General features: G+C 48.4%; 2 protein-coding genes across 2 annotated transcripts; one reads left to right on the top strand and one right to left on the bottom strand.

Annotated features, from left to right (window-relative positions):
- Nucleotides 1-62: 62 nt before the first annotated feature.
- On the top strand, nucleotides 63-1,654 carry SRRD (SRR1 domain containing; the record flags this gene model as incomplete). The annotated part of the gene is made up of 7 exons (XM_082007651.1): nucleotides 63-175; nucleotides 241-281; nucleotides 368-504; nucleotides 580-678; nucleotides 774-928; nucleotides 1,146-1,191; nucleotides 1,430-1,654. 7 exons carry the CDS (start codon nucleotides 63-65, stop codon nucleotides 1,652-1,654), a joined length of 816 nt encoding a protein of 271 aa, XP_081863777.1.
- Nucleotides 1,655-2,369: 715 nt separating this feature from the next.
- On the bottom strand, nucleotides 2,370-11,018 carry TFIP11 (tuftelin interacting protein 11; the record flags this gene model as incomplete). The annotated part of the gene is made up of 12 exons (XM_082007614.1): nucleotides 2,370-2,725; nucleotides 3,959-4,124; nucleotides 4,402-4,544; nucleotides 5,197-5,440; nucleotides 5,644-5,812; nucleotides 6,027-6,133; nucleotides 6,839-7,348; nucleotides 8,146-8,298; nucleotides 8,743-8,870; nucleotides 9,406-9,562; nucleotides 10,233-10,386; nucleotides 10,822-11,018. The coding sequence occupies 12 exons, from the start codon at nucleotides 11,016-11,018 to the stop codon at nucleotides 2,370-2,372; spliced, it is 2,484 nt and encodes an 827-aa protein (XP_081863740.1).
- Nucleotides 11,019-12,444: the final 1,426 nt, after the last annotated feature.

Raw genomic sequence — 12,444 nt, 5'->3', positions numbered from 1 at the left:
GGCGGCCCGAGGCCCCGTGACGGCGACACGTGACCGTCCGCGCTACGGCGGCCGGGCGGCGCATGGCGGCGGCGGGCGGGTGGCGGCCGGCGGGCGGGCGGCGGCGGGGCCGGGCGGGCGGGGAGGCGGCGGCGGCGGCGGAGGGCGCCGTGCTGCGGCGGCTGCGGGAGGCGCGGTGAGTGCCCGGCCCCCGCCCCCTGAGTCCCCCCGGGCCGCGCTGACGCTGCGTTCTCCCCGCAGGGACGATCTGCTGAGCTCCGGCTTCTGGGAGGCGAGCGCCGGTGCGTGCGGGGAGCGGGCGGGGGGGGACAGAACGGGCCGCCCCCCGCCGCCCCACCGGGCCTGACGCTTCTCTCCGTGCCCGCAGGAGCCGTGCGGGCCCCGCTGGGCGGCAGCGCGGAGCCGCCCGCCCGCTGCGTCTGCTACGGGCTGGGGCGGTTCGGCGGCTGCCCCGCCGCCCGGCACCAGCTGGCCTTCCTGCTGCTGCTGCTGGAGGAGCTGCGGGTGAGCGCGGCGGCGGGGCCCGGGCGGGGGTCCCGGCACACCGGCCCCCGCCCACGGCCGCCCCTCTCCCCGCAGGTGCCCCCCGGGCGCTGCTCCCTGTTCGACCCCGCCTTCTCCCCCCTGGAGGCGGCCGCGCTGCGGCAGCTGGGGCTGCGGCTGCTGCCGGACAACGAGGTGAGCGGGGCGGGGCCGGCCCCCCCCAGACGGGACGAGATCCCCTGGGCCGGGCCGGCCCCCCCCGGTGACGGGCGCCGCGGGTTGCCGCGCAGGAGGGGAAGCACGGCGTGGGGGGGTCGGCCACGCTGTTCTACATGGTGCACTGCGGGAAGGCGCTGTACAACAACCTCCTGTGGAGGAACTGGTCGGCGGCGGCACTCTCCAGGATGGTCATCATCGGGAACAGCTTTAGAGGAATGGAGGAAAGGTGCTGCTGCCCCAACAGCGTTTTCCTCCCCTTGCCTCCTTTACTCCCTTTATTGCCTCTGACAAGGATTTCCATGTTTTGCTCACTTTCAACTTGCTGTCTGGGTTGCCGTCATCAACCATCTCCTGCCTTCTCTCCCTGCCCCACATCTTCAGAAAAGTTGTCCAAATTTCACAAGAGGATCCTGTCTAATGCTGGTTACCTTGTGTTATTCTAGATTGTTGTCAAGAATATTGGAGAGAGATTATTCTTACATAGCAAAGGTATGAGTCACTAGTTTAACATTACTGTTTCATGTTGACAAAGCACCTTTTCCTGAAAAAGGAAAAGTTGGAAAGAAGGCAGCAGTTACTTTTAAAACCTTTTTTCCTGGCCGCTACAATACAAAAAGTGAATCACTTTAGGATCATTCATTAACGTAACACTGTCCTCATCTTCACCCACTCTTAACTTTGTAGGAAAGTTCTGTGTCGTACGTAACTTTTTCCCTGAATGCTCTAGGTGTTGAAAGGGACAGAGGAAGTGGCACTCCCTGCTCACCCTCAGTACCTGGACATCTTTAACGACACCTCCATCCACTGGTTTCCCTTGCAAAAACTGAAGCAGCTCTCCCCCGAGGTCTGGGACTTTGTGGAAGAGCCAACGTACCAAGACTGTGACGACTTGGAGATCATCAGAAAGGAGGACAAAGCCAACCAGCACAGTCCCACTGCCACAGAGTCCTGACTGCACTCTGCAGGGTGGGGGCCGTGGGGCTGCATGTCTTCCCACAGCAGCTTCTGCACAGCCGAGATGAAGCTCAAGCACCAGCAGTGTTGTCGTGCTCTGCCAAAAGTAGCAGCACCTGAACACTGATACTTTTTTGTATCTTAGTTACTTAATAAAAGGTAAAGCTGTGCTTTGACTTATACTCACTGAACTGATTTGACTAAAACCTGCCTTTTAAACCATTCATACTGCAAATTTGCTGGACAAAATCCCCCCCTCCCAGCTCCAGGCTGAGGGAGCCTCCTGGAGAGAGCTGGGATGAGTCCTGGCTGGGCAGGGCAACGAGGCGCTTGGTCCCCGAGTGATGCCATCAGGACAGCAACTCCCACTGCCAGAGCAGTACAGCAAGCATGGAGAAGCTTGACACAGCCACTGCTGCTGGACCAGCCCTCGCTCATCCATTGTCATGGAGCACAGAATCACCTCCCCCGGTCCCTTCTAATCTCTTTCAGAGGTGTCAGTCACACAAGCATCACAACTGCTTCCTCCTCCCTTAGCACTGACCTCCACATGTAATTTCATCTCTTGATACTGCCTCAACAGCTCTTCTAAGAAAAAAATCCTGGCATACAGCTACAGTTTCACTGTTTTTACAAATCTGTAACTTCTTTATTCTAAGACAGTTACACTAAAAATGTTAGCAAGATGGTCTTCACAGTTCAGAGCTGGGGCCTCACTTAGCCATGTCGATGAGACTCTGGAGGGAGGTCGGCACCCAAGTCTTTTCTCCTTGTACAAACACAACACCTCTGTCAATGTAAATGACAATCCGTCCAAATGTATACAACTGTTTCCCTTCGTGCCGCTTTCCAATCACAGGCATGAAAACAATGTTGTGCTCCTCCGCTTTTGTCTGAATTAGGTCCTTGAAGTTCATCGGCACAGAGCTGGCAGCCATGCCGATGCCACGCTGGGCCATGTTCTCAGCCTCCCGCCGCTCCTGCATGGCTTCGTACTGAAAGTCTTTCCTCCGCTCGGTGTGAGTAAGGTAGGCGATGTTCTCTCGAGCGCCCGGCTGCATGTACCCACCTGTTCGGGAGACACAAAACGTGTGAGAACAAGCTGCCAGTCTGTTCCTACTGCAAGGTCTATGGGTAAACTCCAGGACACATAAAGTCAAGTCAACCAATAATGCTCTGAATCCTCCTTCACACATTCTAATTCATTAAGTTTTATACTGTTATGGCTAATACAACATAGACTAGCTAGCTGAATTTGAGAGCTGCAGCAGAAGCAGCAGGATTTGATACAATCCCAAATTGTATCTGAGCATGCACAGGAGAGGAGGATGGTGCATTGCTATGGGCAAAGGGAAAATGTGAACAACAAAAAGAACAGCAACAACGAAAAAATACTCCCCAAAGCCAAAATCTGGCCTGAGGTCTCCACATGCCACTGCTGGGTTACAAACAGTGACTATTGCAAATTCAGGCTAAGGATGAAGCAGTACCATGCTGCAGGAAGCATCATTGCATCAGGATCACTTTCACTATCAGCTCCCAGTTCACTTTTTGGCTGCATGACTATCACGCCAGAAATTTCTCAATATTTCTCAAATTTCTCAATTCCTCTTTGTGCAACGCTTGCCTGTAGTTGTAATCACTCTACCACAGAAACAAACATAACACTTAAAATGGGCCTCAAGGAATCCTCCACATTTCTGGTGCAGATTCTCCATCACACTGTATTGCAGGCAGGCAAGAGGAATACAGGAAAGGAGTTCTCAGTCTTGGAGGGCAGGGCAAATGTCAGATGCTGCTCCCTCAGGCACAGCCTTCTCTTTTATACAGTTTAACTCCCAAGGAATTCCTAGCAATCTCTTTTAGGTCACAGGGAGAGTCATATGGAAGGAAAGGGCACTGGTCTAAAGCTAAGGAGAAGAACCAGTATCTCACCATAAAGAAAAAAACCCCAAGAAATTATAGCTTTGGAAGTCAACATCTTTAAGTAACGGTCTCTCACTGACTGACATAAAATACACTATAATCAGGCAAGGCTGAAAAAGAATCAGTTGCTTAATGGCACAGGCAGCAAGCCACCAAAAATCTGTTTCTACTTCAGTGGAGCACAGACAATTATTAAGTAGCACCTTCCAGGTGATATTTACAGACACAGCAAGGCAAAACACACTTTGAATTTCACTGCTCATGGGAGCTGCTACAACGCCAATTAGCAGGGCCATGCCTAAATACAGACTCAGAAGAACCAAGCATTGCTGTACTGCCATCACAGTAAGCTGAGCCATCCCCATAAGCCACCTACCAACACTGGAAGAGACAGCCCGATTCATGATATCAAGAGCTTCATTAAATTTGTCTTTGATCGATGGATGAGCTAACACTTGGTCTGAGAACATGGACTTCCAACCCAAGTACCACTTTGTAATCTCTTCGTAATTGGGGCTATTACTAAGCCAAGAGCACAGCACCTGCAAAACAACATGACAGATCAAATGCAGTAGGACAGGTACATTTCTGGAAGAGAGTCCTTATTATCACTTGTTTATTACTGAGCTTTCACTAAAAGAAAAGGACTGTGACAGTATTAGGAAATTGTCCGTTCTGATGTGTACGGAACTAGGAGTGGAAATCACCCCATTTGGTAGTAAAACCATTTCAGCACTGGGGCAGCAATTTCTAGGCAGAAGTCACTAAAACACTTCACAGTGAATCAAGCCTGTTTACTCAGCCTTGGTAGTTTCTCACCTGCAGCCACTTTGGGAAGAAGTGTTTCTCCAGCAGCCCAACAAGACTGGAGACAGAAATCATCCCCTCCCAGTCAATCACCCAGTAGAAGGCATCCATGTGCTGCTGGTGAGGGTTTATGATGAGTTCATTCAAACACATCCCTGGGAAAAAGGGGAGAAGAGTTAGAAAAGAACTTGACTCAAGGTTGTATTTAACTGACCTATTTCACTAGCAACACACATGGTTTGAGGAGCACCTGTATTACCCTAAAGGACATTCAGGATCTTTAAACTGATCTTTGGCTGATCCCTGCCACTAAAACAGTGCGCTTGCATTTCCAGCGATTATAATTTGCTGCCAGAACTGAGAAACTTAAAACATTCAACTACTTTATAGACTACAGTGCCTTTAGCCAGCTTGCATGGCTGAATGGTGACTTACAGAGTCTCATGGTGAAAGCATTAGCATAGACCAATACAGGAGTAACAGAGACATTCTACAGCTTGGTACTATCTGGCAGCTATCAGATGCTCCTGTCAGCTGAAGAACAGAGGAATCAGATGATTTAGAAAAATAAGACAGAAAACATTGAGAATAATCAGAGCACTTCCCCGTATTTTCTAAAATGTCTGCCTCTGAAAAAAACGCATGGTACTAGTAGCAGAAAAGCAGATGCAAGCTTGGTCTAAGCTTACTAATAATACTCCTTGAAGTAACACTGGCAACCATGTTAAGACGTATCTTTTCTAGGTGTAAGGGGGAAGGTGGCAACCAGCAGATTCCAGAAATTCAGCACTGCTTGGCTTGTCTCACCTAGTTTAGGCACGATGTTTTTGACCATGAAAGCCTCCCATGACCCAGGTGTGAACACATCTTTCCAGGGCTGAAGGATAAGTTTGGCAGAGGAGTCGCTGGGATGCCACTTCTGCAGTGCATTCGCCAGCTTGTTTCGGATGGGAGAATACAGTGGCTCTAATCGTGCCTGCATCAGGGGAAGCCAGGGATGGATCCACGAGTGGATTGGGACTGTGTCTGTCAAAGGATTCCAGCTTTCAACCTTGAGGTGAAAGAGAAAAGATTAAAATAAGTCCATCCATCAGCAGTAAGCCTTACCAGATGCAAAGAGAGCCATAATGCAAACCCCTAACTCCTAAATGCATCAGCAGAGGCAGCAAACTGGTGTTTTAGAAGTTCTAGTTGATCGAATTCAAATACTGGTTCAGAGTATCGTTTCATTTTAACGCAGCCCTCTTGCCTTACCTCTTTCTGTAGCTTGGGGAAAATGAGCTGATCCAGGATGTTATCCAGTATCCAGACAGGAACAACGTTTACCCAGCTATCCAAGAAATCCACCATCGATCCACAGTTCCTCGGTTGCCACTGCGCCACTATGTTTCTGACATATGGCATCCAGATTTCCCACATCAGTCTGGAGGGGGTGGAAATCCAAGTTAAGCTTAAAGCTCTAGCCCCAGGCCTAAATAACCAAATAGTAACTATTATTTAAAAGCTACTCCTTTTTATATAGCTGACAGCTGGATTTTAACAGAAACATCAAGAGAATCATCTGGAAAGCACACCTATATCTGTTCTTTTGCCACCCCTGAGGAAGCTGCACAAAGTACAATTCATTTGCTCTTTACCTGTGAAAAGCATCTGTTGACAGGTCCTGCCCACCATGCGATAACAGCTGATCATTCTCCAGAAGGCTCTTCCACTTGGCTATGATCTCTGTGCCGTACGTACAGTCCTGGAAATTATAAAGGCCGCTCATGCCTTATCCTTTTTCATTAATTTCAGCTGGTATCTACAAAGAGCAGGCTGATGGTATGCTCTGCTACAGACAGCTTTCTCACCCACTCAAAAGCCAAGATAGGAGCTTGCAGCCATGATTAGTGAAGTCCCACAAGAAGAAAATCCCACTTTATGGATTTAACATATCTCTGGGGGAGGGGAAGAAGATAGTCTGAACTTTTTCAAGTGTAGAGAGAATTCACTCTTACCTAGCACAGCCTAAATGGCATTAAGAATAGACAGCGCATATCTGACTACTTGAAAGACAGAGCTCTACTGCTTTTGCTAAAAAACAAGAAGTAGAAACTTAGCTCTCATCTAGTTTTTCTTCCCAACACCCATGAAAGGGATTGTTTTTAACCTTGTAAGATCCAAAATCTTTAGCCACTTTACAGAAGAGTAGCGTTCAGCCTTAGCAAATGTCTGAGAGTGGGTCCACCTTTTGTACATGTTTATCTCACTCTGCCATGAACACTAGGAGTTTTCTCTGAAACCCTCCTCTCCCCTGCAGGGCAAGAGGAAGGCACTTTTCTCCCCCTGCCCTTTCTCTCCAGACTGATAGGAATTTGGGACAAGCAGTCGGGGTGGGGGGCATGTCAGGGTAATAATGACGATTTCAGCTGTCAAGTAAGAACTGCAGATAAATCAAACTCATACACACCTTGAGGGGATCCCAGTTCTTGAAGTAATCTTTCATGAGAGGATAGACTATTGCTACTGCCAGGTCTACCCTATCGGACATTCTGTACTCTTCATAGTACTTGTCTTGAAGTGTCTCAAAAATCTTTGCACACTCATCCAAGGTTAAGGGATTTTCACAACTGGGCTGCATCCTTCTCTCGCACTCTTCCACCATCTCCAGCACCTTGCTGAGGTTGCTAATTGCTCTCTCCTCATGCGAGAGAACTTCAGACATCTTCTGTATCTCATGGGTCAGGTTGACAACCATGTCTCTCTCGTACTGCAGCTGCCGGTCGTTCTGGATGATCTCCTGCTCTGTGATGTCAATGAGAAGTTGTAAGTTGTGCTCCAGCTCAGGCAAGGCAAATCCCTGGGGCTTGGAGTCTTTGCCCAGTGGCTGCTGAGGACTGTCATCTGGGATATTGTGCTTGTGGCTAATTTGACTGTAGCTGTAATAAACCTTTTGTTCCCGGCCCGTCATGTCTATAACCTTCCAACAAACAAGAACATATAAAAAAATTGTATCTCGTGTTTAAAAAAAAGACGACGACCCCTGACTTCAAATTGAAAACTAGAGATTTCCAAGTACATTAATTACTCCAGGAAGCTACTAATACACTCTGGTATTCTGAATGAGGCAACTGGGGATTGCCTCTGAAAAGGCCTACTCCAGACACGAAGAGTTAGAGTGAATAAGAAACAGTTTGGAATCAGAGCTGAAAGAGTCTCCTCTTCTGATGTCAGCTTTACCATTTCACCGAGTAATTCTACAAGCGGTTGTGATGCACGTAGTATACTATTCATTATTATGTGGAAGTATTAGGTACTTTTATACTTTTTTAAAGACACCTTAATTTTAGATTAATAATTTTATTAAGCACATAAAAGACAAATCCCTTACTACCTGTTTTATGTAGAAGATGGTTCAAACTATGTGTTTAGTTGCACAACCCCAATAAGGACAACTGTGCTTTCAGAAGTAAATGAGCATTTTATTTATGACAAATGTGAAACAATTAAACTTGATTTGCAATTAAAAAACTCACAAACTAATTTGCATTTTCCTGAGGCGCAAAAAATTGCTTAAAAACAAATGACACAGTGGTCTATTATGTGATGGCGACAGTGGTCAGTGATGAGTCTGCGGCCTTGATTTTCCCGAGGCTGCAGACAGGCAGCTCTTAGAACTGGCTTCTATTAAGGTTACCGATGGCTAAAACGCACTCACAATACCAAAGCTGACCAACTGTTTCCCAGACATGACACCTCTTGGGTTATCAACCTTACCTTGACCTGAGACAGCTCCTTCTGAGGGGCTGAAAGCTGCTTGTTGATCCTACCCTTGGCTTTCAGTTCTTCTACTGTTTTATAGCTGTATTTGGGCTTTTTCTTGCCTCCATTAGGATCCTTCCGCCACTGACTGAGCTCTTTTTGAAATTCCTAAACAAAAACAAAGAGGAGTTGTGGTTGCTGCTCTTTGTCACACCCCAAATTTGCCTTTATTTTCTGCAGGAAAATAATCATCAGATTAATGAAGAATGCTGTACAGCAAAGTAACTGGGAAAGCAGTGAAGCTCAGTGACAAACTGGCTCAGATGCTGTGGTCCAGTCAACTACCCTATTCACAGTGTTAGCAGTACATTTCTGATCTTTTCTTCCTTTAGACCAAAGACAAAGACTATTTACCTGGGGAGGCTGTTTGAAGGTGGGGTTCTAGCAAGACTACTGGAACATTACAGTGACGAGAAAAATACATGTAAATGAAATTCACGTGCTATGTCTTTAGCTTATCCAAAACGAGCAGAATGACATAGAAGCCAGAACCGAATTTTGTACATACAACACAAGAGGGAAACAGATGTATCAAGAATTACACACAAATACCTCTTCAGCTTCTTCTTCCGAGTCCACGACAGGGAAGTCTTGCAAAGACTGGCTGGTTCTTTCAGAGCCGTATGCCCCCACAGCTCCTTTGCCTTTTCTTTGTTTGGCCTCAATTGGATTGATAATACCTGAAAGGACGATAGTTAGGTCAGAAGGAGCAGTTTGTTTACTGAGAGCACAGTCAGTGTTTTTCTTACAGTACCCTAAGTTATCAAATAAGCACAAACATCCAGCCTGGTATTCTGCCTCTATTGCTATGGCATATTCTGCCACTTCACTAATTTCTTAGTGGCTATAAAATCACTTAATTCCAGCACACACCAAAAAAAAAAAAAAAGCAGAATATTATTCACATCTGCATTTCATTGCTTTTTTATTCTATCACATAAAACATCATCTCCTTTTCTGTGAGCTGACTACCCTTAGATTTATCTCCGTTTTTTCTTTCTCTTTTTGTCTTGCAAAATAACAAGAGCATAAAACTCATCTATTTTAAGTTAAACACAACTGAATCTTATCATGCAGACCCAGATCATTTGCAAGAGATGCAAGAAAACAAGAATGAAGCTATAAGCCACCTGGAGATGGCAGTTCTTGGAAGAATCCCATCTTGCCTCCAACTGACTAGTTAACAATAAATGACCAAACACACCATCACAGTACCTTGAGCATTCTTCCCGAGACCTCTGCCAGGGACGTAACCCATCTTCTGGAGAAGCTTCTGCCCAATTCCCTTAGTGTGCCTCTCCCAGCTGCCAAAATCCACGAAAGATTTTGTTCCCCCTACAAAGCCTTTCTGACTAGGCTTGAAATTACCACCCTGTTAAAACAAACAAACAAACTCCACACAACCTTAAGGCATCGTAACAACCAAGCTCTGTATAATTTCAGTCAAAAGGAAGGTTCTTCTGAAAAGCAATTCAGTTGTCACCACACCGCACAGTTCACTATGTCGTGACTTGTGCATCCATGCAATCTGCCTGAGATCTAAGGATTTTCCTGAAACTCCTTAGACTGAAAAGTTCTGACAAGCTTAGTGTGACAAGCTACCAGTTATTAGCTCCACCACTGCAGCTGAACCTGCTTCCTGATTCTTTCTGTGTTTGGTAACTGAAAATAGGAATTTGAATTTTAATCTATATCATGCTCAGGTTTGTCATATTGTTCTGCAAGACTAAAAAAATCTTTACAATTTTGTTACCCAAAGAAAGGAAGCAAACCACAAACATTCTTTTATTTTAACCTTAGCTGACCAAAGAGAACATTAAGGAAGATAAAAGGTCCCAAAAGGACTGATGTTCCCAAGGACACACAACAATACATCAGAATAGCTCCAAAAGCCAGAAAAAACATCTCCCTTCCACTGCATGCTGTCAGATGTGGTTCTCTGGTTTTAATTATTTCTCTCTCTCTTTAGTGCTTTATTACTGCTTCTGTCTGAGTTTCATAAATACATTACATGTGAATTAAAATCTTCCCAGGTAACTCACTGTTTTTAACTTCTTCGGCACAAACTCTTTAGGGACTTCTTCCTGCTTAACAGGTTTTTCATCTTCATCAGAGTCTTCTTCCGACATATCTTCAGCTGCTGACTTCTTCAGCCCAGCGCTGATGAAGTTCACGGGGGCCGAGTAATCCCTGGAGCTACACCAAAAACAGACCTGTGAGCGAATTCTGTTCCGGCGGAGCAGTGCGCATTCCTGCAAAAGCCTGGGGACTACTATGCCTTAGGACTGTCCCCGCTTAAAAGGAAATCTTAAAAGCTGACGAGCAGGCTAACACTAATTTTTGCCAGGAAATAACGTTCTTTCCCCGGGCAGCGGAGGCACGCCTGCACACACAAACTCCCCACGGCCACCCTGAAGGCAGCCCCTGTCCCATGCTGGCCTGTTCAGGAGAGCGTTTGCAGCCCGAAAACCTCCACGACCGGAGGCAGCCACCCGAGCCCTGCCCACGCGGCTCTGCACACAGAGCCCCCCCCCCAAGCGGGGCACAGCCGGGGGCCGCCGGACGCGCGGCCCGGGGCGAGCGCGGCCGGCTCGGCCCGGGGGCCCCTTCCCCGCCGCCCCCGGCCCGTACCGCTTGCCGCCGAAGCTAGGCCGCTCCTCGTCCGAGTCGCGCTCGGCCCAGACGCCGTAGGTGGCCTCCTCCTTGCTCTGCCGGTGGCGCTGCCGGTGGGGGTTGAACTCGTTCTGCAGGTCCCAGTCCGACACCTCGAAGTTCTCCATCTCCACGCCATCCTCCCCGTCCGTGCAGTACAGGTGCGACATCGACATGGCGCCTGCGGGCACCCCCGGCCCCCACACTGACACCCCGCGGCGCGGCCCAGCCCCGCTCCTCCCGCCAGCCCCGGACTGCGTCGCTGCCGCCCGGAACTGAACTGTCTCCTTCCGGTGACGCCACGCGGGAGCCGCTTCAGCCACGCCCACAATCACAGAGCCGACGGAGCGGCCACGCCTGGGTCTCACCGGCAGTGGCTCCTCTATGGTTCGGCGGCCCGGCGCCTGGCGCCCCGCAGCGCCGCGGGGGCCGAAGCCGGGGCCCCGGGCGCGGAGAGGGAGGGCAGAGCCTGCGCTATTAAAACAATACTTTAATGTGTGCACCAAAGGAAGGAGGCGCGGGGTGGGCTCATATATTAACTCTGCAATAGCCTCTGTAAGTCACAGTGAAGGGCTGGGGGGGGTCACTCGCACGACAAGGACTCTGCAAGGTCAGGACGCAGATTTCTGCCCCGTGAATTCGAGAACAGCGTTACGAGACATTTAAACGCGATTTAACGAGTCGTCCGGCCACGACATACAACATCTCTCCCCGATGCACGCCGACGCCCCCGTCGAGTATGGATTTCCACAGATGCTTTCACCACGGAGCGTTCGGAAAAGGCTGACGACGGGGATCTGACGTGTGAAACGTTTGGCCTTTGCAAATAAATGCAAATACATTCCTCGTATAGCAGTCATTTTGGCAATAGTATTAGCAAGCAATATGCTTGGATAACCGATTTCCACTAGGGCCATTGCAAACTCTTCTTTGTTGGACAACAAGAGGCCATTTGCAGCGTTCTGGAAGAGAGAAACACAGGCTGAGGAGCGGGAGCGGGTCACGCCCGCGCAGCCGGTGCCCGACCGAGGGTTTCAAAGCAGCCGCGACACAAAAAATGATTAGAAAGAAACCAAGTCCCAGCTCCAGGATGATGGGCGCACAACTTCTCACTCACTGCTTCTGATTTTTTTGTTTGTTTTGCACAACATACTGCTTTTACATAGAAACTAGTTTTTAAAGGGTCATTTTTAATAAGTAAAGTGGCACTTCATGCTTTAGCGTAGAGGCTAGCTGAAAAGAGAGGCGGAAAAACACCCAACACATAAACAGTTGTATCTGGAGCAGAAACCCAGGGTAGCAGCTTTGTTTTTCCAAAGTGACAGCAGATGCGACTGCTTTATCTTCCCTTCCACGTGTCCACAGCACGTCCTAGAAGACAGCTGGGGAGCAGCTCAGCTCATCTCCACACCCCGCTTCAATGCTCCCCGTGGGGACAGTCAGTACTAACCCTCCCAAGTGGCTGATTTCGATTTTGCTGAAGTAAGCCTGCTTCCAGAGCTCAGAAAAAGAATTTCTGACAAATCATCTCACATAACGGTATTGTTCTGAAAACCTAAAGCAACTGTGAAGGGGATCATTTGCATAACGAGTGTGCATGGA

The sequence above is a fragment of the Phaethon aethereus genome, assembly GCF_964289735.1.
Source record: "Phaethon aethereus genome assembly, chromosome: 17".
NCBI classification, from domain to species: Eukaryota; Metazoa; Chordata; class Aves; order Phaethontiformes; family Phaethontidae; genus Phaethon; species Phaethon aethereus.
The sequence above is the reverse complement of the archived record's forward strand: the minus strand, read 5'-3'. Positions and strand labels throughout refer to the sequence as shown.